A 25120-nucleotide genomic window follows, 5' to 3' on the forward strand; every position below is an offset into this window, starting at 1 on the left:
AAAAGGAGTAATAACAATTCAAGTACAATAAACAGCAGGCTATGCAACTGAAAATTAATAGAATTCATGTATCAGGAGATTGCACTTTCATCTTTTTGGTCATTGTGGTCATTTTCTAATATAATTCTGGGTAAAAATAAATGGCATAGCAGCCACCCTGTGAATCCAATGATATTTTTCTATCGCAGTTGCAAAAAAGACAATGAACAATAACGAGAAACATTTTGAGGTATGATCGATTCCATGCTTATACTGAGAAAAGAAACGTAGAGTTATTTGGAAAAGCAGCTAGTAGGCAGGTTCTCGCTGCGGGCTGTAGAAATAATACAAATCAGGATCTCATGATATTCACACAGGTCTGGCTGCCAAGCATGATTTAGATTCTCTCAGAATTATATAAACACAGCAATAGCATTGGACTGCACTTAGGCTATAGCATACTATAAAAGATCACACTTTGGGATGTAACACATACATTTCACAGACTCTTACACTAAGCTTCTTGAAGTCATCAGATGAAGTCTTCCACATGGTATCACAAACACCCATACACATGAACATGCCTTCTACAATCACTCACATCATCCTTGTCATCCCTGTCCCATGACTTCTATTGGTGCAGACTAGAGTGGGAAGGAAAAAGGTCAAGTTAAGTGGTTGCACGTTCAGCAGCTCGGCTCATATGACTGCCGTACCTTCAGATATTATTGCAACAGAGGGGTGTGGAAGTCATAAACAATGATCCGCTGATGGCATGGGAGCTTCCTCTGGAATGCCTGATTCAATCATCAGTAATCACAGACTTAAGCCGCCATTCCACCAAACACTTTCAGTATAGTACCCTTGAAACCCGTAGCTAAACCATACCTACATGTTCCTAAATACTAGACCTTTTTTTTGCATTTCCACCACAGACAGTGCTCTTAAATGTAGGAGGGGTTGCTACTGGGGTCTTGGGGCTAACCCCCTTCACTTTTCCAGCAGTTGGGAAACAACAGACAAGACAAGAAAAAAAAAAATAGCAGAGTTTGGAAATTCTACATCAGAGCGCAGACATCGGCATGACGGGTTCAGGCTCAACTCGCTTTGAATCTCAGCAGAGGGTTAACAAACTGCTTGGTGGAAACACAGCTTTAGCTACAGTAACTTTGTTCTGGGAACCTTCTGCAGATGCAAGAGCCAAAGCAAATGTCACACTGGGGCCAATCAGGGGCACCATGATTTCTGCAACGAACCAAGTATAGCAGTCCTTACAGTGATATGAGAAGTTGGTGACTTGTCATGCACAGAAACATAAAGCTGAAAAGAGTGTTAGCACTCATACTGAGCTGCAACACTGAATTTTCTGAAGGTCAGTGAAGTCACCTCTGGGAGTCGTTTCAGCTCATGCAAGAACTTTTTCAGATAAAGATACGTAATAGTTGTAGTCAATCAGTTTATTTATAGAGCACAATTAAAAACTAATGTTGTAGAGGGCAAAGTTGCAGAGTGGCATTATTAAGAAATAGCTCAACATTTTCAGAAATGCCTAATTTGAAATAAGAGCGGTATCAATTTTTTTTTTTTTTGTTTTTTTTAATACTATTTCTGGTCAAAAATGTGAACAAGTGTCCCAAAGTGTCAAACTGTTCCTTTAAGGTGAGTACAATCAATATTTTCATAGTAACAGTTATCAAATGACAATGTGAAGACAACGTAATGGTTTGAAAGGGGTCACTCATAATAATAAACCTCCAGAGTCACCACCTGAATCTGCAGCTCCCCTCAGCTTTACAGAGCTTTATACTGAGTTTCAGCTTATTGTTTAGCTGTCTGAGCCGCAACTTCACTGTTTTCTTTCACTCTCCCTGCTCTCATGGTGTTGTTTTTGGCTGCAGCAGGCAGCTGTTTTCAGCTATGAAGCTCTAAAAACCCACACTACACTACAAAGTTACTGGCTAACTGGTGATCATCATGCAGACCTGTCAACCCTCCCATTGTTCCCAGGATTCTCAGGTATTTTACCCATCTCTACTGCTGTCCTCCCGTTAAATATTTTCCTGTAAATCTCTCATGTTTTTGGCTGTATTGTTGCCAGGAGGCATAACCGCCTGTTTAATGTGAACCTGCCAAGGCTCAAGGCGCCAAGCATAAAGTGAAGGTGCCAAGCATAAACGCACCCAACAGCCACAGGAACATGCTCCACCAATGACTACATTTATACCATCTCTCCCATTCAGTTTCATCATCACCCTCTCCTACCAATTGTCTCTCTTGCCAGTAGCCTCTTTCAAAATCATAACTGAAGCATGATGTGTAAGTGATGTGTACATATCCTTCAAGTAATACATATGTATATCAATAAAGTATATCTGACCTGATTCTGATTCTGAATTGATATGACCTTTTGTGTTTTCATTGGTATCATGCAGGGATGTTCACAGCATTTCACTGTCAGTCAGACATCTGATTCTGACCTCCTAACTGTAGTCACCTAATGGAGGAACTGCTTAACCCAATCCTTGTTGCTCGGATATTTTAAAGCAAGGGGTTGCATGGTGGTGATTTTAGGATTCACTGTGTGTAGACTTGTCTAAATGTATGGGGTATGTGGACAATGCCAAGAATGGTGGGACGGCCCAGGGCAAGGTGCTGGAAATTTTATTTTCAAATCTCAATGTTGAGCATTTAACAGTAAAAAAAAACAGATATTTCCCTGAGGAGTTGATTGAGACCAAAAACAGAACTCACAGAGAATGAATATTGGACTTTGTTCATCAGGTGGAAAGAAAAAAATGACTCCTGATGGATGATAAGGTCATCTTAACATTTTAAAAGGTGATAACATGTCAGTTTTGTGTGGCCAAAACAGCAGTTATTGCAGGTTCGATAAAGGCCACCGCCATGACAGAATATAAAGTAGAGAATAGAAGCAGACAAATGAAACTTGCTCAGATGAATTTGTGTGCATGATCCATCAGTCAGTATCTGGGCTGGCAGCCCAACACTATACCTGCTGTTCTGCATCAATAACATTCAGTCTACAAATTGTGCTAATAAGAAGCTTTTTGTAGACCGGGAACTTAGTTTCAGTAAATCGATAGAACTGCAGTGCTGAATTAAGTTGCTTTTCAGAGTAACCTTTCAAAATTCCGTGAGAAGATGAGAGAATTGGGTTTTGAATGATGAAGTGTTGTCAGAATTTTAATATACAAGTGTGTGATTTCTTCCACTTTTCACTGCCAACGTGTCAAACTCATGCATACCCTTTACACCCTTCATTTAGAAAGTAGAAATTACTGTAGGAAAGCGAAGATAAATAAAAACACACTCATGGGACAACCACTGGTTTGTACCTCTTAGCACTGAATTGACCTAACATGTTGAAATGAAGAATGGATTTTGGCCTCCACCTAGCAGTGATTCAACCGGGTGGGCCTACCAAGAATGCATTGTGACACATTGTGTTGTTCTCTTGGTAACTGAGCACCATTATAAGCTTGTTTTTCTCTCAGTCTTTGAGTCACATCTCATCGTCCTGCCCCGACTGAGTGAATGTGAGTAAACTCTTCTTTGCAGAATTTGAATTTTCTAACCTCATGAGCAGACAGTGGTGTGCTGCAGGCAAGATGACTCTGATTAGTAGCAACCAGACGGCAGCACTACAGGACTGTCAGCAGTATTCTGGAGAGGACCAGGCTGTTAACTTTGTATCACTCATCTCAAGACACAGACAATTCAGTCTGCTGAGAGGATTCACAGAGAAACACAACCACAAGAGACTGCTGCTGAAAGCTGAGCTCAACAAAATGATGGCAAACACCCGATATGGTCAGATTTTGCTTAAAGTCAGATTTTGCTTGCAAGCTTGATGAAGAAAAAATATCCTCAGGCCCTATATGTATCATCCTTATGTCTGAGAGATAAATAAAACTGTACTACGGATGGACAAAAAGGAAAAAAAAAGGTCCATCATGAAAGAAATATGTTTTCATTTCATATTTCCCTCATTATAATAAAAATAATAGTAAATAGAATAAAAAGCTCTAAGAAATCAAGTAAGTCAAATCAATAGACTCAAATTTTGATGTCAATTGTCATTATTGTGGTTTATAATATTCGTTGATTTGTCAAATAAAACCAAAATCATATAAATGTTCTGTTACAGTCTGTTAAGGGTGTGAGTCGTTGCAGGGAGTCTGCGTTGAAGGCAGCGTGTGCATTGCTGTCGCTGGTCCAGCAGATGGGGCAGTGAGGTTGGGGTTTAGGTTGGGCTGGCTGTCCGCAGATCAGCCAGCAAGACCCGTTTTTCCATAAACGTAAAGTTAGACAGAGAAAGGTAAAGTAGCAGGGCAGGACGAAACTTTTTGCTTTCAAAATAAACGCATACTGTTACTCATAATGTGCCTTTGTTCTCAACAAAACCTGAAATACCCTCCATCTCTTAGATTTCTCACAGCAGTGTATGCGTTTCTAGTAGCTACTACTTAGAACCACCTTCAGCTGCACCATTGTACTTTATAAGCCTTGGGTATATATGTAGTTTACACAATCAAATGATTTGGTTCCTCTCAGACCTATTTGTCAGGTCTATCTCATCAATAATTACTGCTCAAACACAAAAAAATGTTGGACCAGGCAGACATGAGAGAGGGAAACATTAGCCAAGACAAGTCGTGTGTGTGGTGATTTGTTAAGGACAGGTGTCTGATACTAAGGGAGGAAAGCCCAAACTTGATTGCAAGTAGAAATATCACATGTGAAATAGGTGAAACGCCAACGGGATCATTAATTTTGATGGTCAGTGATGGAGGAGAGGCGATTTATACTTAACTTAAATACATTTTTAAATATTTCTGAAACTATCTTCGATAATCTCTGCATCCCATACGGTGGGCGCAGACGCAAAACGTAGCAATTTACTAATGCAGCAGCTATTATTTTGAAAGTACTCACAGGAAGTGCTGCTGCATATTATGTTTCCCTTGACGCCGGTCTGTGCAGCTCTATCGGCAGTCCAGTCCGTCGTGCCTGAGAAACAGAAGCGCTGGATTCAAGTGTTTAACCCGGTCTTGTGTGGCACTGAGACAGTCAGTTCGCGCAGGTAAGACAGATGTCAGAATGCTATTTTATGAGGCATTTTGGGTGGCCAAAAATATGCATTTAATGTTTGTTCGGTCGTCTTCTGCAGCGAGTACTACAGTTGAATTGGCATTTTAATTTCTTGACTCGGTTGCTCACTCGGTGAATAGCAACACAAAGCTACACACCATCACGGTAACACGTCTCGAGTCCTGCACTTGGAAGCAACAAGTAGCGAGAAACAAAGTTTATAGAAGTCAACAATAACATACATGACATTAGCAGTGGCTCCGTGTGCGGTGATACCCACATATCAGTCACTGGGATTACTTAGCTAACGTACAACGTTAAAGACCATAAGTAGCTAGCTAACTGTTAGCCAACTAGTTACGCTAACCAGATGAGCCGAAACCAGACACTTCTCTCCAGGAACGGTAAACTAAATGCAGTTGTCAAGTCAAGAAATAGTCAACGTAATGTCTTTTCAGCTTCGCTTTGCTCATTGATAAACGCATGGACCAGTTTTAGTGTTTGAGAATTGTTAGACTCCACTATTGAATCCGGCATTCAAAGAACAAGAGTAACAGATGCTCATTCAAGTCAAGTTAGACCCGACATTGCTCCTCCACCTCTTGCTGGTTAGTAACACACCGTTAAACTGCCAGCATTTTGACTGGACTTTGGTGTGACCCATCCTTAAGCTACAGGTTTGTGAGCGCAGGCAGTAGGTGAGTCTGGAGGGGCAGAACTGCTGCTCCAGCTCAGCCTGAAGCATCCTTTTGCTGTGCTTCGGTCAGACTTAGCCTTAAACTCTCCGGGCTGGGTATTTTTAGACCGCCTAATGGTAGGGTACATCGTCTAGGGCCACATTACTGCAGTTTTTGTTTGGTCCTGCCCCATGTTTCCTACGAATAAAAGGGAAGAAAGAGCATACGAGTCTACAAGTTGTCAGCGGTTTGGGATGGCAATTGTTTGTCTTTTTGATTCCATTTTGCACAAACCGTCAACAGTTCAGCTGTCATGGAAGAAGCAAACACACAGAACTTTCCTCAGATTGCAAGATTAAGGTTTTTCAGTAAGATCATAAGATAAAAGTAGGACATATTGCTGCTTTGCTCACATTGGGCTTTTACAAGATGTTATGCGACATGCAGGAAGTTACTAATTGATTTTATCTTAAAGGAAGGTAGACTAGAGGTAATTTACTGTTAATGGCTCTTGTAATGCACTGAATGTCAGATATTGATGATGACCAGGAATATTTTGACCATCCCAGGGAGCTTTTTGCGACATTGAAGCCATGTTTTGCTTTTTCCATACACATTCTTACATTGAATGCCCAAATGATGGTTCCTTGTTGTTGTACCTCTAATGTTAACCACTTGCTTCCTGCTCCTTGACTATGAGGCAGCACTTAAACTACTACAAAGCTCCAGGGCTCCAAAGCAAGCCACAGGTTTGCAGGGTTGCGCTGAAACTTCCCTCAGCATTCCACTTCTACATCTGGTCTTTTTCCTTATTTCCTGACTCCGTCATTAAGCTTTGTTAAGCGTGATAAAATGTGTTCCGTTCATGCATAGCTTCAAAAGGACCACCAGGAAAGTCTGGAAAGTGTCTGCTTTTTGCTGGCAGAAAAACAAATTGGAGACATTTTTGGTAATGTTGGCTAACTGCGAATTTCATTGTCACGTTGGTTTTGCTCTAAAGGCCTAATTACTGTCTTCTCGGGCTGTCAACGAATATTCTGAATTCAAAATTTATATTTGAATTGTACAGAAATCCACACATTGGATTGTGAAAGTTAATTTGATTGGGGACAAAAGAGTTTCTATTGTGCAGTAATTCATTATTATTGTTTTTAATTGGGAAAATTTGTTTAAGTCTGACATGTTTAAATTGCTCCAGTCATATCAGGTGACAATAATTCAATTCCTGAGCTAGATGTGAAAATATTACCTGAGGATCAGAATAACTTTGGTCAGTGGTGTGAAATTGAGAATTGTTCCTGCGTTATATACATCCTCTTTTTTTGTGTCCAGACTGCAGGGATGGACTTTGGTCTGGATGGCTGACGGAAAGGGACGTGGACCAATCAAGTGATAAGATGCTTGCTCGTGACCGCTTCCTCCTCCTGGTGATGGTGGGCGGAGCCGTGCTGGCCATTATCAGTCTGAGCCTCCAGTTCTGTAAGTGCGCTGTTTGTGTTTGCGCTCAGCCGCTTTACATATTCATTCTCCCTCTGGAACCCTGGCCCAGTATTCAGATTTAAATGTGGAGAAAACAAAAAAAAACTGTTGAGTTCAAACAGAAAAGTCCCCATTTCTTCTTCTGGCATGTGTGTTTGTGTTCATATATGCATATCCTGTCGCTGCTTTCCCATTCAAGAGACCCCATTCATATCAAAACAAAGGAGAATCCTCTATAGACTTCCTATAAATATCCAGCACCAACAGTGGGCCTCTGGATGCACTGAAACCCCCTGAAGAGTCTGTGGCAACATGCTCACATCTGCCGTGGAATGCCTAGGTGTACACAGTTTCCTTGCTTTTTCCCCATCAAGTCATTGTTCAGCCTCTCCTGTAGGTATTGTCTAGACGGTGTATCCCTGCCAGCCACGGTGAATGCAAGGAAACCACCGCTCAGTAAATGGAGACGGGTCTCTGTGATTTGCAAGCCTTCCAGACACGATTGGAAAAACAGTGGCCGATGAGGCGGGCGGAGCACGCAGCGCAAATAGAAATTTGTATTTTGATGTAAAATGTGAAAGATTAAGCCACTTTCTGCGAGGCTCTCCCAGAATCCCCCCATGCAGCGGAAGCGTTTGTGGTGATGGTAAGCTTGTGTCTGGACGAGCATGTGGGATTACACTCGTACACATCGTGCTCTCACACACAAACACGATTAGAGCAGAATTCGGTGCGACAGAGCTGCCGTTTTAAACTGCATGTTTGCCAAAGTTCCCTGAGCTGTCCTTCATCAGCTCTTTTTTTTAGGCTCTGTCGCCTCATTTAAACTCAAACGCGGGATACTGAACGCTTTCTCTTTCTCTTCCTCTCTCCTTCTCTTCCTTTAAATGCCATGCATGATCAGAGTTAAAAAAGATAGCAGTAGCAGTCGGCTCTTACTCGCACTTGTTGAATGTTTGCACTTTGTGACCCCCAGTATACACTTGCCTCCCGAGCTGTCACTCCCCCCTCCTCCTCTGCTACATAATAATGTGTGTGTGTGTGTGTGTGTGTGTGTGTGTGAGAGAGTGACCGTTTAGGAGCAGGTTGCTGTGTAAGTTATTTTTAATGCGTCGCTATCAAACCTGCACTCACCTCCTACCCTCTAATCTTGCTGCTTTTCCAAAACACTCCGAGGTAGAGGAAGACATTAAGATGAGAGAAACCATCAACCAGAGTTGAGACTGTCTCCTTTTTTTTCTTCTTGTTTCATGTGGGAAGGTTCTTTTTCAGAACAGCCCTCACTTTATTTTTTGATCAGCAGTACTTTTGGAGAAAAGCTGCTGTCATCATTTATTCATCACACATACTGTAGAGACGGATTTGAGCCATTATCCAGGAGAAGCATGGGATGAAAGCGTGTGGGATTTCTCCTCATGTTTAATAGATGGTCAGCTTCTGTTTTTGTTCCATGTTTCTCTTCATTTTTTAAACCATCGTCTTCGCTCTCTGTATTCCACTCTGCAGTTTGTGTCTCTGCAGTATCTTTTGTACCACTCCCCCCCCCCCCCCCCCCCCGCTCCCGCTATTAAGAAAAGCCCATTCATGTATTTATTATTGTTTGTTGACCATTACCATGAGAGACTGAGTGACGGATGATGATTGATGGCAGATTAAATGCCTCTCTCTGGCTCCAGGCTATCTCAAATTAAAACTGGGACGGCTGTGAACATGGCGGCAAAGGCCACCATCAGCACACTGATAGACACATGGGGGATTCCCAGAGGAAAGGGACCAGAGAACTAAGCGGTACCTGGGGGAGGACAACTGTACGAATGGGAGTCAGAGTGACTTTAACACAGGGAAAGGGACTATTTTGAGATATTAGCAGTAGTGAATAGAAAGGTGAAGCGGAGCTTGATGGAAGTTAAGTGGTCCAGGAGTGCTGGTAGACTCACAGTGAGAGTGGATATAAAAGCAGGAGGAACGAGAGAGAGGATTAAGCACAGTGATTAAAAAGAGCTGGAATTAAATCAATGAGATGTGGTGTGTTTGAGGGAGATGAGACACAATTTACATTTAAGGCCCCAAATACACTTCAAACAAAATGCTGTTCACCTAATTTTCTGTAACTTTTCCAACAACGTAATCCAGCAACAAGGTTTGTTAAGCGTTAAATAGGCAGGGCTCCGAGCACCTTGCAAATTCTCCTCTCCACATTCCTCACATTCTTACTTTCTAAAGTGTCTGCACTCACTGTTGAATCAGACCAATTGTCCCTGTGCTGTCAGCGACTGTGCTTTCAGAGAAGAGACGCGAGTGCAGCTGAGATCTGGAATCTGAACAAAAGGCCAGTCTTCATTTTGCTCTGAGATTAGTCTAATGCAAGTGAGGCAGTTTCACTAAATAATGATTGACTTATTTTAAGCCTAAACGCGATCCACCCAACCCCCAGGCTAACTCTGAACCATGAGCCATGTTTCCATGGTAACAATCCGTGACACCTGCTGACCAGTGGCGGCGAGGACGTCGTCAGTTTGGAAAGTATCCTGAGCCAGACTGACCAGTTAGCAGATGTACTCGGGCCGGCCACATCCAGAAGCCACGGCGGTGCTGAAGTGTTGCAGAAGACAAGCATTTTGTGGAGCTGAGGGGTTTGACGTGGACTTACCTAGAATTCAAGACAATTAGTCCGACTTAAAATGCTCACGATCTAGACAGTTTTGTGCATCAGTTGAATTTAGACATCTCGTCATGAACTGTTTAAATTCAATTGAACTTGGTGAATATGACTCTTGACACTGATGTGAGATCAGACAGAGAGAGAACAGATCACTCAGATCACTGTAGTTATTTGATCTACAGAGACAACGCTCCCTGGTTTTGTATAATGCTCTTTGCCAATAAGAAAGGAGAGATAGTGGATTTGTTACTGTCAGAGTGTCAAATCTGTGTGTTATACCAACATCAGTGTCAGACCTCAGAGTCACTCGCAGTGGTTCACACACTGTTTTCACTGGTGCCCTGCAAAAAGCTGCACTGTAGAGCCCTGCAGTAAAAAGTGGAATGAAAAAGGATCAGATTTGATCAGCTTTATTTTAGCCGATACCAGTCCTTTAAAATGTTGACCCCAACACTCTAGTAACATATAAAGCCTTTACCACTTGATTATGATGACCAGATGATGATCCTAATTTCAAAAGCAGCCTATCATTTTCTGATCAATAGATCGTCTGACGGCAGCTGTGCAGTGAGCTCGGCTATACTGACATTTGAAATAAGTGGTCACATGGATTGTAAAAATTTGGTACCCATATCCATGGTACCCAGATGATGTATCCTACTGACTTTGGTGATCCTATGACTTGTCCTCTAGTGGCACTGAGGATGACTTTTAGTAGCTGAATATCTTGACAGCCATTGGATGAACTGCTGTGAAATTTGGTACTCACATTCACTGTCTTTTCATCTAGTTCCATCATCAGGTCAAAATTGTCCAATACTTTGGATTATGTCCAGCGATCTGCACATTCTCGCCAGCTGAACTTGGTATGTTGTTTGCATGCTAACACACTAATTTCAGCATTCTTGCATTATCGTTGTAACCATGTTGGTATGCTGATCTGAGCATGTAGCTCATATCAGCCTTACAGAGGCTGACTCTGTAGATTCCACGTCTCTCTTCCCCTTTATCTGGACTAGCTGAACTACACATGTGGAAGGAAAGTACGGCTTACATTTACATCTGCAGGCAATTTAGTTTCCAGTTCACCTAATGAGCATTTTCTTCATTGTTGGAGAAACATTGAAGAAAACCCACAGAGGAGGGCTGGAGCCTGTGGGAGTTAACCACCGAGCCACTGTTCTACTTAAGATAAACACGGTCAAATATAATATCAGATTGCACTCAGTATGAGAAGATGCTTCATATGAAGAATTTAAATCTGCACGGGGGCAGTCAGAGGTATTATCAATGCATCCCTTGCTTTTGTTGTATTGCTGAGCATTTATGCTTAAATTTACAGAGAGAAGTCGATCTGTGCTCAGAAGCAGTTTCCTGCAGATTGTGTATGAAGCTATGTAGCTATGAACCTCCAGTTGTACACAGTTGTGGTTTTGATTCGTTCTCTTTGAGCAGGACCGATCATTAAACACTAAGTGTGATTCTATTGGTGTGAGTGAAAATCTTGTCATTTGTGAATTAGAAGGTCTATTATGACGGACAGCTGCAGGCAGCCATGTCCATCCGCCCAAACAGCACTTAGTCTGTGTAAATATTTGTCACACCTTTTTCCATTGGTCTTTGGCTTCTCCAACACAGAACACTTTGGTGTCTAGCAAGTAGGCACACACCTTCTTAATTTCAGGCCAAACCACACTCTGTGAGTAGCTGTGCACCCACTAATCACTGTGGTGCGATAGCTGACACAAATTTGCTTGTATGCATATTTGAGGCAGAACACCTTCTTTGCCTGTGCCTCCGGGTACAAGTCAAGCTGTGCCTGTGTGCATAATGATGGGTTCACCAAGACACGGAGGTGGAAGATTTAACAGCGTGTACTATGTTTAGCTCTGTATTTGTGAGTAAGGATGCCAGTGTGTGTGTGTACCTGTGCGTGCTTGTGTGTATGAGTAGTGTGTTATGTCATTCAAATTCAAGAGAAATGTGGCAACATTTATCAGTGTCAAACTGAGCTGCAGCATTGTTGAAAGCGCTCTCAGACAGTCTCCTTTTGCGTTTGTAAGATCTAATGTCGGTGGATGGAAAGATGGAACCACATTTTATGTCTCCAGTCACATTGAGTGTGTGTGCACGATTTTCCCATGAGTGTGCTTGTGTGCTACAGTGTGCTCTGTGTGCCATTGCTGTGTATCCACTTGGTAATGTTGGGCAGAGAGTTACAAAAGCCCCATTGTGTAGGTGACTGTGATTGAGCTGGCCTCCAAAAGTTTGGTTAGTCCAGGCAGGCGTGTGTGTGTGGATGGCTAGCCGAGGGTGGGGGTGGCAGAGTATAGGGCACAGAGCGTACAGGGGGACAGGTTGTGGTAATGAATGAGCTCCAGTGTCTGTGGCTGGACCTCAAGCTACCGAACAGTCGTCAAAATGGTCTCCGCTGTGGCCGCACAACTTCTCCTCTTCTTCATCAGTGGTGAGTTTATGCAGAAATCTTCTTATAGAAAATCTATATTCTTTGGATGAAAACCTTACTACTCACCATCTAGAAACAGAGAGGGTCTTCACATGGATTTCACCACTTTATGTTAACGTAGCTGAAAGTTATCTGTTCAAGGTTCACAGTGCCAAACATGAGAAAGCTTCTCATTATGTGTCTGCTGTGACTTCAGATTCCTCAGTGTTTATTATGAAGCTTGTGCTCCTCAGTCATTATTCTTTAATGTTTATGAGTTGTTATAATGGAGTCCAGTATTTTTCTACTACTCATACAAGTTCATTGAAGTAAAAACCATGGCCATTTCGATAGCTTTGTGCCAGTTGTTCGGATGAAGAGATACAATAATATCTTGCTATTAAAAAAAAGAGAGGTGAGATGCGGCTGTACGAGTAGAAGGGCATCCTGTGGTTGGGGGGTGCTTGACCCAAAGAAGCACAAAAGAATCACTTCTGAGAAGCCATAACCACTAAACATCTGACATTTTTACTTGAGAAATGGAGATTTGCAAAAACGTCATGTTTGTAACAATGTGAACTTCATGAGCCCACGTGGAAAACAAAGTGTGAACTGTATGTGTGATTGCTAGAGAAAGATGATGTGTAACACTTAACACTTCACACACAGTCGGCATACATCCTCGTGTATGGATACATAGTGTACATATAGCTGGGGGGTTGAAAAGAGTCTGTTGTCATAGCAATGAGAAAACATTAGCTCTTTGTGCTTTACGATTGGTCTTCTACCTCTGCAGCAGGAAACAATATTTGCACAGAATGTAGGATTTGAGCAGTTGGCTTGTGTGTGCGTGTGTGTGTGCATGCGCGTGCGTAGGTGTGTCTACACTCAATATAAGCAGGATTTGGATATCTGTCTTGCCAAAGAGCCCTATGGGTTCAACGTCTTTTTCATCAGAGCTGGAACTTTGTGAATGGGTCTTCCAGTTCCCACAACATTAGTGCTCTTATTGGACCATTTCTCCCAGGCGTCACAGGTCACTGGTGTCCAGGCAACACACTGGTGGCAGTGAGCAGTTTTGGGGTACAGAACTGTTGACATGGAGATGAGCTATAGTTGAACTGTTTTTCTTAATTTTCAACACTGTGTTACTGTTCTGTCAGGTGGCCTTTTTACTTTTCTGGCTTCCCTTTATGAATTAGTACCTGTAACTTTTTCTTAAATTTGTATGTTTAGCAAGTTTTAGAACCTTTACATTATCAGTTTCCAAAATTATTCTTCCCACTTTGGTTGCCAACATTCATTGCTTTACTGAATGTTAGATGAATTGTTGTCATACAGATCATTGTAATGTTATACAGATGTTCATGGTCCCCAGATGATGAATGCTCCTCATAAAGTTGTCCTTACGACATTTTTGCAAGTTCCACTCCTAGAATGTAGTTGCACTGTGTCCAAAACCGGTCACACTCTGGCGCCCTGGACATGGGACATGGTCCCCAGAGGATGACTCCAAATAACTTTGAAATTTGGTCCTCACTTTTCATCCCGGGCCATCATCAGGTCAAAGTGAAATAACTGAACATCCACTGGATGGATTGAAGTTTGGTTCAGGCATTCATGGTTCCCAGATGATATCCTAATTTGTTGTCTTGAGTGATCCCTTGACTATTCATTCATATTATTCAAGTTTCTAAACAGCTGAATGATTTGCCATAGACCTTTTTCTGTTCCTTGTAATCTGTTACATATTACTAGTTACTGTCATTTGAAAATAAAAAAACATCTTTTACAATATTACTGTCCCCGTGGAGTAATGCATCAGCGTTTGTGGAGACATTTTCATCACGTTAATCCACTGGGTCTTCACTTCCTTGGATGGTAGGAGTAGATGAAGATTTTTGTATTGGTTCTTGAAGCCAGCTACAGATAAATTGGCGTGCTTTAACATTACCCTCTACATCTTTGTCTTGCTGGAGTCAATGTTATAGCAGGTTACATAGTAGTAACTGGATGTAACTCCAGTTCTATGAATGTGCAGATGCAGATGCAAATGTCTGCAACGGCTGTGTCCAGGCTCGCATCTCAACTGTGCCTCCCAGGTGTAACAACCACCTGAAGCGTTTATTTTGGCTTCCGCTCTTTTTCAACTGTGCAAATATTACATTCTGTGCAAATATTACATCCTGAGTCATTAAAGTTTGCTTTTTTATAGTCCAAAACTCAAATGTTTGCTGATGTTAGTGTTTGGACGATAGTGTCTGTTCAGAACATGGTGGTTTATGTTGGTAATTGTCATTTTCGTGCTGGAATATTGTTCTCACCATTAGTGAGATGACTGTTACCTTTCTTGACAGCAGCTGTATAGAACAACATTGTTTTTGAGTTCTTGTTTCCTTTATTGAATACTGTGAACGGGTTGACGTTGTTAACTACTGAATGCGTAATAGCAGACAGTAACGCATTGCTCAATGTTTTAATTGTAATTATATTACTGGAATCTTGGTAGCAACGCATTATTTTACTTCGTTACTGGGGAAAGGTAATATGTTACTGGACTGTGTTATTTTTGTAATGCCTTACCCCCAACACTGGTGCTTATTGGGAAATGTTAAACTAGAATGGTGATCATGGTGAACACGACATGCCCCTGTGAGCATGTTAGCATGCTGACATTTGCATTTAGCTCAAAGCACCACTGTACCTAAGCACAGCTTCACAGCTGCTAGCGTGACTGTAGACTCCTGAGACTCTAGCTTGGTCTCTGGAAAATCACATGCCAGCTCCAATTCAGGTGATGCTCACTGGATACAGGGATTCTTGTGTACATATGGCCACAAGTCGAACTCCTGTCTGTGCAGGAGTTCTGATTACTCTCAGACAGTGTTGTTGGCGCTATGGACAAATATACAGTGAGCACACAGGAAATCCCCCGCTGAAGAAGAAAGCCACATGTGAAGTTTAAAATGTTTTCAGTGGCTGTATGTCACCGTTGTACAGTACAGCATGTGTGTTATTGTCCACTTGGCTCCTCTTTCTTTTCATCTTTGTTATACTTGTCTGATTGCTGGTGTGTTTTGAGGAAGGAAGGAAGGAAGGAAGTAATGGGGTCGGGATACCACAGACCAACAAGCCAATCATTAACAAGTAGCCTTGATTTTTCTCTTTTTCAGAGCCATAATTGCGAGGGATTGTGGGTGTGCTTGTGTATGTGGAATCTGCATGGAATGAGCCTTAGTCTGGTTTCTTTTGATTTTTTTTATGCCCCTCCACCCTAACTTGCATTTTCTGTTTCTACAGTGAATCTGATTCCCACCAATCCCATGTTGGAAGAACGACCCTTCCAGACTGTAGATGGAGGTGCTGGGGCAGCTCTGGGGAAGAGCAGAAAGAGAGTGTTCCCAGTGCCTCACACCCAGGAGCCCAACCCCATATCTGAGGCTTACGGCTACTGCAACAGTCCCAACCACAGCGAACAGGCCTGGGAGGGTGAGACCTGCACCCTGAGAAATAAACTCTAACTGAAGACTGCAAGCCTGTGGATGTGATATGAGATTTTGAGCTTGGTTATGTCTGTGATTTGTGTTTCTGAATGACTCAAATCTGAACTCAAATGAGACCAGTGATAGCTGATGAACTTAATAAGTTAATTCTTTCCAGTTAAGCAGCTGCTAGAGTCAGAGCATCACTGTTTCAGAGCATTAAAAACAAATTTAGATCAGCTGCTAGAATAACCCAATTTGATGGACAGCGTATAAATACTTAATATAGTAATAATGTCAAATTTAGTGTGTCAGGACTCGGGGGATGTGTTAATTGTGCGAAAGTCATTTCCACTAGATTGCATCATCCATAATGCTGCAGCCCGCGCTCTCTACTGCACAGCAGCAGGGAACCTTTTTTGTCTCTTGTCCTCTGAAGAGTCAGCACAGCCCGAGGTGATCATACAGATATCCTTTACTGCCTAAGACAAGTTAGATCAGCCACAGCTAATTGAATTTTGCACTGTTTATCTCTGGATGGCCGTTTTGTCTCCAAAGAATAAAAATCCATTCCATATTCTTTTAGATTTAGTTTTCTGAAAATCATTCATGGTTTTCACTTGGAGTTATTTTCCCTGCGACATGACCATTTTCAAAGTGTGCTGGTCTTTCTTATCGTCTTAATTTACTGTTAAACACACATACATACACACACACACGCACACACACAGTCAAGCCCACAGGCCATTCTTTGCACTCAGACAATGAGCTAATTCAATGTTTCTCGTGCTGCTGCTTAAGTGGAATGATTTGTTAAAGTAACATTTGCTTTTGTAAGATATGATGTGCTTTAAGTCTCTTACGCTTGGTCGATCTTCTGAGGTGTTCCTTCAGTTTTATTCATTTAGTTTTTTTAGATAAAGTAAATTCAGGTTTTCAGTGTATTTTGAAACTGCCAAGTAATTTTATTGCCTCTTAGGACCAGCGGAGACCAGCTGTTGACACAACACTGGCATATTGGCTATTGCGTTTAAACTTTTTATAGGTGACATGTTTTTGTTCATTTAGCAGATAGAGAGATCATTGGGTAACATATTTTGGTATTTTGTTGTTAAATGCTCCACTATGTTCACCGGCCAGTTGCAGACTTTGTCTGTCTGCTGTTTGGTGTAGGGCAGGCAGTGTACAGTGGGTTTATCAGAGCTTTAGTACTGAAACTGTCTGCCTGATAGCTGCAGTCTTAATATTTAGATAATTAATGCCAAAAGTGAAATGGTTTGTGTAAGTTATTTGGAAACTATTAGAGATATTAAAGTAGGTTATTCACACTGTTTGTTGCATTGGCAAAATGTGTATCCTGATGAGAGTCTCCTCTGACAGGTCACAGTCCTGCTGACTACAAGCTGCTGTCTGTCCAGGTGATGATTCGCCACGGTGACCGCTACCCTCTCTACTCCATCCCCAAGACCAAACGGCCCGCCATCGACTGCACCTTGTCCGTCAGCAGGTACGCACACTTCATACAAAATATATAACAGAAGCACAGCATATAGCATTAATATGTCCCAGTCAAATTGTTTGTAGTTCCCTAGCTCCCTTTGGCATAAAGAAACGTGGACATACAGAAAACAAGTTCATGAATGTATCATGAATATCTGTTACATATAACACAATCCAATGCAATCACCCTACTATAAAAAGTGCCACTAGTTAATACAACTCATTTGCCACAATTTCATTTCATTTAGTAGTTAACCTCACAGTTCAAATGATGCAAGTGAGCCACAGTTAGCCTTGAAGCTACATTTAATCTGTTTCCTGGGGGCTGCAGGGTACCCGATCATGACCTCAAAATTACAACAAACAGCATACATAATGACATAATGCACATGCAAGAACAGTCAAACCAGCAAAAGAGTAGAAATAGCCATTTGCTACAGTCCTCATCAAGCAAAGTTTGCTGTATTGATACATAAGACAAGAAATGGAAGGAGGGAGGTTAAAATTACATTAATTTGCATTACATTACGAGGTGTTCATGGTGTTTTGCCCTATTATGCTTCTATTACTGCTATTGAATACTATGACGACAACAAACAATGAATGCCTCATGAAGAGCATTCTCACACCTTTCATTGGTTTCTAAAGTCTGAAGATAAAGTCTTCATGCTCACAGTTTCAGTTAATCCAGGTCAGCGGAAAGGGTACAAAATGCCACTGGGATTTAAGATTGCCTCCCAAACAGAGCCCAGCTCCTCTGCCTAATGCCTAACAAGAGGACCAGCTGGAAAGTGGGGGAGACCAATTACTGCAGCAGCTTCTGCTATCCTCCTACAAAAACTGCTGCCTGATAGCAGCTGTCAGAAAATGAGCTCAGTGTGTTAAAAAGGAAGTTCATCTAAAATCTGTTTTCTTTGGTATTTGTGAGGCTCGCAAGAAACCATAATTAAATTGATTTGCTTTAAATATCAGCATCCCTGTAGGCATTACACTGCAGAATCCCATAGAAGATAACGCTTTCACAGTTCCTTTGGTTTCCCAGTGTTATTGCATGTGTCAGCAGTGGCGGGTGGATTCGGTTTGCTACATCTGCTCTGCTGTGCTTCGGTGCAAAGGTGCACACATATAGAGACAAACGTGTGTGGGTGGTGTGTTGAGGTGGAGTTGTTGACAGCCTTATCTCACTTGATTTAAGCACCGTACTCACTGAGCACCTCTGGAAAGGCAGAACTGTCGCTGCTGCAGAAACTCCCCACAGAATTGTGGGTGAAAAACACACACTCAAATTAATATTGTTATCTTCTTTAATTCACGACGCTCCACTTTCTCATCCGTGTCTTTATCCCTCTGTCTTTCCGTTACTGTTAGCACTCTGTCTCTGATGCTCTTTCAAGCGCGGCTCGAACTTCCTGATAGGAAGTTATTAAAAGGCAGCATGTCTCTGTGCTTCAGCTTCAGAAGAAGCCTGAAAACAGCACCTTCACACCCAGTTTCTGTGTGTGCATTAACTTCAATTTATGCAAGCTCTTCTTGTGGGTACACACATGCTATGATGATAAACTGTGCTATTTTTGAACCCAGAACATTTACTTTAGTCAGATGGTTTTGATGTGTGCATACACATCTCTTGGGTGATTTATTTAGACCATATGGTCAATGAATTCCCTGTGACTAATCCCCCTTTTTGGGCTTTGTACCTCAACTGAGATTTTTGCACAAAGCTTTCCCTGCAGCCTCATCAGCTTTGCACATCTGGATGAAGCCCGCTGTAATCTTCAGTGCTGGCACAGCGTACACACAGTTTCATTTCAGATTGGCAGGATGCAGTTGAGCTGCTATGTATACATTTGATTATTACATATTTTCAATACTCTTCATCTTTGATCCTGAGCTGAAAGTAGGCCACCCAATACACAAGCCTCTTATGACGGAGGTTGAGTTCCATTCAGTAATTGACAGAAATTGAATTGATTCTTTGCTTCATCTATTAAATAAGCACTGATGTGCCCATGAGCAGACACCTGCTTCCTTTGCTCAGGGAGCGGCTCTGTGGCCAACTGTTGTATCCTCTCGCTGTAGTCCTCAGCTTTGACATGTAAATGTATCAGTGTGTGTGTATGTGTGTGAAGCAGGGCGGAGCCGCAAAAGGCTCAGGAAATCAGTACAATTATTAAATGAAACATAGAATTTCCTTCCAGCACAGATGAACCTGTCGTTGTGGTGCCCAGTGCTACCCAATCTCAGTGCCAGTCTGCCCAGCTGAGTAGTCCATGTACATAGGTCAGGTTCTAAGCCTGACCGATAGGTGATCTTAACCCTCAAGATCACCTATCAATCACTTGCTCGGATCGGGCAGTGACTCCGTGCCTTTCATATACATGAGATGTCATTTTTTTTTGTGTGTGTGTGTTTCTTTGTAGGTATGGTTGGTTTTCTATTATGAAACCAATTGTATCTAATCTAACACAGAAGGACACAATGACATAAATAATGTCATCAAAAGAGTGCAAGACCTAAATCTGTCCCCATTACTATGGGGAAAGGATTATGTGGGTATTTGGCTATTTCCTGCTGACAGCGTGGCTCTTGGGATGACAATGTCAGTCTGGATGAATGTCCACGACATTTGTACAAACCTTCATGGTCCCCAGGTGGTGATTTCTAATGATTTCGATCATTTCTGTTTGTTTTGTGTATTAACGGTAAAGTCTCATCTGCTTCCATTTTTTGTCTCTTCAGTGAAGCTTCAGTGGATATTTAATCCACATGCCTTTTGTTTTTGAATGGTCAAACTGAAAATGCACATAAGAACAGGTGGATAGAAATGCAGTTGCTGTGAGCATGTTACCATGCAGATGTTTAGCTCAAAGCACCATTGTGCTGATGTGCTCAAGTAGGCAAACAGAGCTACCATGGCTTCACGCTCTTGTTTCAGCAAAGTACATATCTTTGAGGAAAGGATACTGAGTGTGCACAGAAACAAGTAGAACAAGCTGTAGATGCAGAAAAGAGGTGCGTTTTTTTTTTGTTTTTTTTTTTAAACTGAGCTTCTGTACTGAGGCTGTACGAGTTCAGCTTCAAAGTGTGTGTGTGTGTGTGTGTGTGTGTGTGTGTGTTTGTTTGTGTGTGTGTGTGTGTGGATTATTTGTGGTTTGAATGTGCTTGTTTTGCAGGGAGATAGAATATTAAAAGCCTGTTTCATACTTCTGTGTCCTTGTAATAATATAGGTAGTTCTGTTTTGTATTCAGACCCGGGTGTAATTACAGGGATCTGAACTAGCATAGGCTGAATCCTTCTACAGAGCTCAGTCGTGTGCGCGTGTGTGCGTGTGCGTGCTGGCACCAGCTTGCCGACCTACTGTCTCCGTCTGCGGTTAACTGAGCTCTCTTCGGCAGCTCTCTTCTCCTCTCTCTTTCCTCTTTGTCTTCTGCTGCTACAGTCTTTGTCAAGGTTTTTGTCCGTCTGCACAAGTCATCCCCTTTCTCTATTTTCTGTGTAGCACTCTCCCCCAGTTGAGAACACATCGTTTCATTTCCTTCTCTGTTTAGTCCTCCCCATCATTTACATTACATCTTTTTTTCCCACCCCATCTCTCCATCCCTTCCTCCCTTTTCACTAATCTGCTTCCCTGTGCCATCCAGTGATAATAATCCCTGCTTAATGTAATTGGGCTCTGTAATCTTTGGTTAGAAACAATCAGCCTAATAGACAGTCTGACTGGCTCTTTGCATCCGCTGACATCCAGTCTCCCAGTGTAGCCAATTAAATCTGGATTGTCCCAAACTCCCCTCAGCAAGCTGATCTGCTGGTGACACAGCAGAATGAAGCATTGGTGTGCCCAATATCTCACTCATTTCACCACTCCCATGTGTTCATGTGCCTTGTGGTGCATATATTACTGTTTAAGTGAATATTTAAATGTGTACTGCAGAGAGAGCAGAGTGGATAAATGGTGACAACTGCTGATGCCGCGTGACAACAAAAGGAAACAATTCCCATCAAAATCAAAAATCTGAAATCAGACTGCTCGTTATAGCTTTTATTTTGACAAAAAAAAGGCAAACTGACTCTTTGTAGCCCTGTCCTTTATACATGGTGGCAGCAGATCCCACACTGCTCTCTGTCAGTCACCCTGTTCACAGGCATGGTTTAAGAGTAATGACAGAAGGTCGTGTTTCTGTGCTGTGTTCCTGAACCAGTCCATGATCACTATGGAAACTGTCTGTATGTGTGTGTGTGTGAGTGTGTGCGCGCGCTCCTTTTTAATCTGAGCAAGCCGAGCTGCAGCTCCCGCTGATTTGTTATATTAAACTGTAATCTTCAATCATCTCTAATCTATCAGATCACAGACTGCTCCTCTTGCTGCCCTCATCCCTGTGTGTGTGTGTGTGTGTGTGTGTCTGTGTGTGTGTGTGTGTGTGTATGTGTGTATGTGTTGGTCTGTGTGTATAATGTTAGTGCCTGCATGTCTGTATGTATGCGAGTGTGTGTCCCAAGGCAACAAAGTCTTTCATCTTTTTATATCACCATCTCCCATATTCCCTCCCACATGTATTGAACGCTGCTGTAGTCTAGCAGTGTTGTGTTCGAGCGACACCTGGTGGTAGATGTAGGAAGTGGCCTGCACATGCACTTAAAATACTGAACATGTAAATATCCTCTCATAAATAAGGTTTTCTGTATACTGCCAGTGAAATAATGTCATTGGCCCTCACTGTTTATTTGCCATTTTTACTTGAATTTAACTTTCTCCCAATCTACTGTGATCTATTGATTGATATACCGTTTCGGTTGGACCAGCATTACACATATTGAGGAGCAACAGCATGACGGTGAGAATTGTAAAGCACCATTTTTAACTCAAACTCAGTTTAGGATTTCAAAGAAACAAAAGTGACATCTGAGAAAAATAAAAGAAGTCAATTAACTGAATTAACCTTTTCAGTGTTTAATCACTTGAAATTTTCCTCTAACCCAGTAAGTCATGACAGTGAGCCAGCACGCACAGTACAAGAACGCCCCCCCCCCCAAAAAAAAACAAACAAAAAAAAAAAAAACGAAGAGGCTAAATGGAATTCAGCCATCATTCATTTTTATTTACACATGTGCTTTTCTGTCTTTGACATGTCAATATTTGCTCTGTGGAAAATGTGATCTCTGAGCAGAAGAAGAGGATTCTGGGTGATCTGTCAAAATACACAGCTTAATTGTGTTGACTCATTTGAAGCAGGAGTTCTTTTTTGAATGAAATGAACACAAACACTTTGCAAAACCTGTTTGTGCCTCATTTTATCCAGCACACTTCTCGAAATGTTTGTTTGTTGCCATGACGTTAGAGACTCTGGCTTTTCACTCCACAGAGACAATGAAACAGTTGCTGTAACTGATTCTAAGAGTCCAACAGTTTTAGCTGTGGTTTTAAAAGGAAGCTTCCTCGTGACAGTGTGTGAAACCATAACTACTGTATGACATTTATACCTTAAGATATTGGAAAAAGTCTAAACTGGATGTTTGTCTGGTGCATTATTTCACATAACAGCATGGGTTGATGTTGATTATTCTGCTTATACCCTATTGGCTTGCCAGTGGTCAAAATAAAACTAAAACATTTCAAGTCAAAACTTGGTGTGGGCGCTGTCTCGTCATTGTCAGCCTTGTTAATAATTGTTCATCAAAGTGCGTGCAGACTTTCACTCTCACTAAAATTTTGAATGCTGATGAGACTGTGCAGATATCTAAAAAGAAGGCTCACTCTGCGACACACTTACCAACCATCTATTATCATTTTCCACCACCAGGAAGCCGTCCCATGCTTTGCTGGGCTCCTTCATCAGTCACATGGGCCTGGGAGGACGTGGCCATTGGGAGTCACCGCTGAGCTCTGTTCCTCGTGTGCCCAACCACAGTGCCTGCGAGATGGGAGAGCTCACGCAGACAGGTAGGCAAGGAAGGTCTCCCCACCACAATCTCTCTTTTCCTCTCGTCTTAAAGCTGAACTTCAAACGAACTGTCTTTGTTTCCATTTTTTCCAGGTGTGGTGCAGCACCTGCACAATGGGCAGCTCCTCCATCAAGCCTACAAGCATCACAGTCTCCTCCCCTCCGACTGGTCTCCCCGCCAGGTGTGGGTCGAGACCACAGGTAAGAGCCGCACTCTCCAGAGTGGACTGGCCCTCCTCTACGGCTTGCTCCCGGACTTTGATTGGACGAAACTCACCGTGCGGCATCAGTGGAGCACGTTGTTCTGCGGCTCAGCATGTGACTGCCCCGCCAGGAACAGATACCTGGAGGAAGAGCAGAGGAGGCAGTATCGGCTCAGAGTGAGTGATAACGAACTGGAGAGGACTTATGCCGACATGGCACGCACTTTGGGTGTTCTCACCCGCCAGCTCCGAGCTGCAAACCCTATAGACTCCCTGCTGTGCCACCTGTGTCATGGCCTTTCTTTCCCATGTGTTCCCATGGGAGATAGCGGCACAAAGGGATGTCTGACCACGGCACAGTTTGCTGTGATTCGACGACAGCAGCTAGATGATGAGGTGGATCGGCTAAAAGTAGGGCTGTACCATAAATACTCCGTCCTGGCCATGTACCCCTACCTCAACCGAACTGCCACCAAGATGGAGCGTGTCGCCAGGGACAATGAAGCTGGTCGACAGCCTCGCGCAGGAGGCGAGGAGGTCTTCACTCTCTCTTCAGCCCACGACGTCACCATGGCCCCGTTGCTGAGTGCCCTGGGCCTGGAGGAGGCTCACTTTCCACGTTTTGCAGCAAGAATAGTTTTTGAACTGTGGAAGAGTCCACCGGCGACGCAAGGACAGCTGAAGAAGAGAGTTAGCAAAGGCGAGAAGTCAAAGGCGAAAGACGGGGAACTGTTCATCAGGGTGCTGTACAATGGTGAGGACGTGACTTTTCACACCACCTTCTGTCGCTCCCACGACCGCCACGCCAGTCAGCCCCTCTGCCCTCTGAAGAACTTCCTGTCTTTTGTCAGGAGAGACATGTTCAGTGTTGTCAATGCTACTTCCTACCAGGAGGCCTGCTACAGGCGCCCTGGTTGACAGATGGAGAGGGTGGCGACTGAGTAGGGATGCAGAGTTGGCAGATGGTTGTACTTTACTGTTTTTTTTTTTAGTTTTTTCCTCTTTTGAAGATGATGCACTTTTATGCTGCACATTGTGTCTTAAAATGAGTGGCAAACACAGAGTACTGTACATCATATACTCGTCAGAGGTCTTATGTTTCTAACCTTTCTACAAACTCTCTTTTGAGCATTTTCTGTTTTCTCTAGCGTATCTGTAAGTAGTTCAAGGGAAGTTGTATGGCACTTGGCCACTTTATTCCTACATTCCATAATACCATGGAATTGTAAAATTCCAGTAATCCCAAATATTTGCAAGCAAAGGGAATATTGAAGCTGGAAATTAATCGTTCCTGGAAAATATTTTGTCTACGATAAATCTTTTCAATGAAAATTACACATTGGGCTACTTTGGCCAACACTACTCAGTGGGACTCATTTGGTATTTCTTTTGGTTTCAGTGTTTATTCGGTGCAGGTGGCTGTAGGGGTTATTTCTACTTTGACTCTGCTACTTTGTTTTCTTTGTGTGAGTGAAATTAACTGCGGTACTTTAAAAGTGAAAAATGGAAGGTGTTTTGTTTCTTCTTCTGACATGAATTTACAACTACAACACATCTGTATTTATATTAATTGATAATATAAACAGTTGGACCAATTGCTTGTAGAAAACTGATTTTAATAAAGGTTCATTATGAGCAGA

At 42.4% G+C, this 25120-nt stretch overlaps 1 protein-coding gene across 2 annotated transcripts; it reads left to right on the forward strand.

Annotated features, from left to right (window-relative positions):
* The first annotated feature begins 4976 nt into the window (after positions 1–4976).
* Positions 4977–25120, forward strand: pxylp1 (2-phosphoxylose phosphatase 1). 2 transcript variants are annotated; one of them, XM_076736043.1, is made up of 6 exons: positions 4977–5083; positions 7101–7247; positions 15656–15844; positions 17218–17344; positions 23137–23276; positions 23371–25120. In XM_076736043.1, exons 2-6 carry the CDS (start codon positions 7166–7168, stop codon positions 24396–24398), a joined length of 1566 nt encoding a protein of 521 aa, XP_076592158.1. In that variant the 5' UTR covers positions 4977–5083; positions 7101–7165; the 3' UTR covers positions 24399–25120. The 2 variants fall into 2 exon arrangements, with proteins under 2 accessions (XP_076592158.1, XP_076592157.1); XM_076736042.1 differs by lacking the exons at positions 4977–5083; positions 7101–7247 and adding an exon at positions 12257–12376.

Source organism: Chaetodon auriga, chromosome 7 (genome assembly GCF_051107435.1).
Source record: "Chaetodon auriga isolate fChaAug3 chromosome 7, fChaAug3.hap1, whole genome shotgun sequence".
Classification (NCBI taxonomy): domain Eukaryota; kingdom Metazoa; phylum Chordata; class Actinopteri; order Chaetodontiformes; family Chaetodontidae; genus Chaetodon; species Chaetodon auriga.

Bases quoted from the DNA above. Each gene is read 5' to 3' on its own strand.
- pxylp1 (XM_076736042.1), top strand. From the start codon at position 12,280: ATGAGCTCCAGTGTCTGTGGCTGGACCTCAAGCTACCGAACAGTCGTC. The intron at 17,345-23,136 runs GTACGCACACTT...TTCCACCACCAG, and splicing joins TGCACCTTGTCCGTCAGCAG to GAAGCCGTCCCATGCTTTGC. The intron at 23,277-23,370 runs GTAGGCAAGGAA...CATTTTTTCCAG, and splicing joins GGGAGAGCTCACGCAGACAG to GTGTGGTGCAGCACCTGCAC.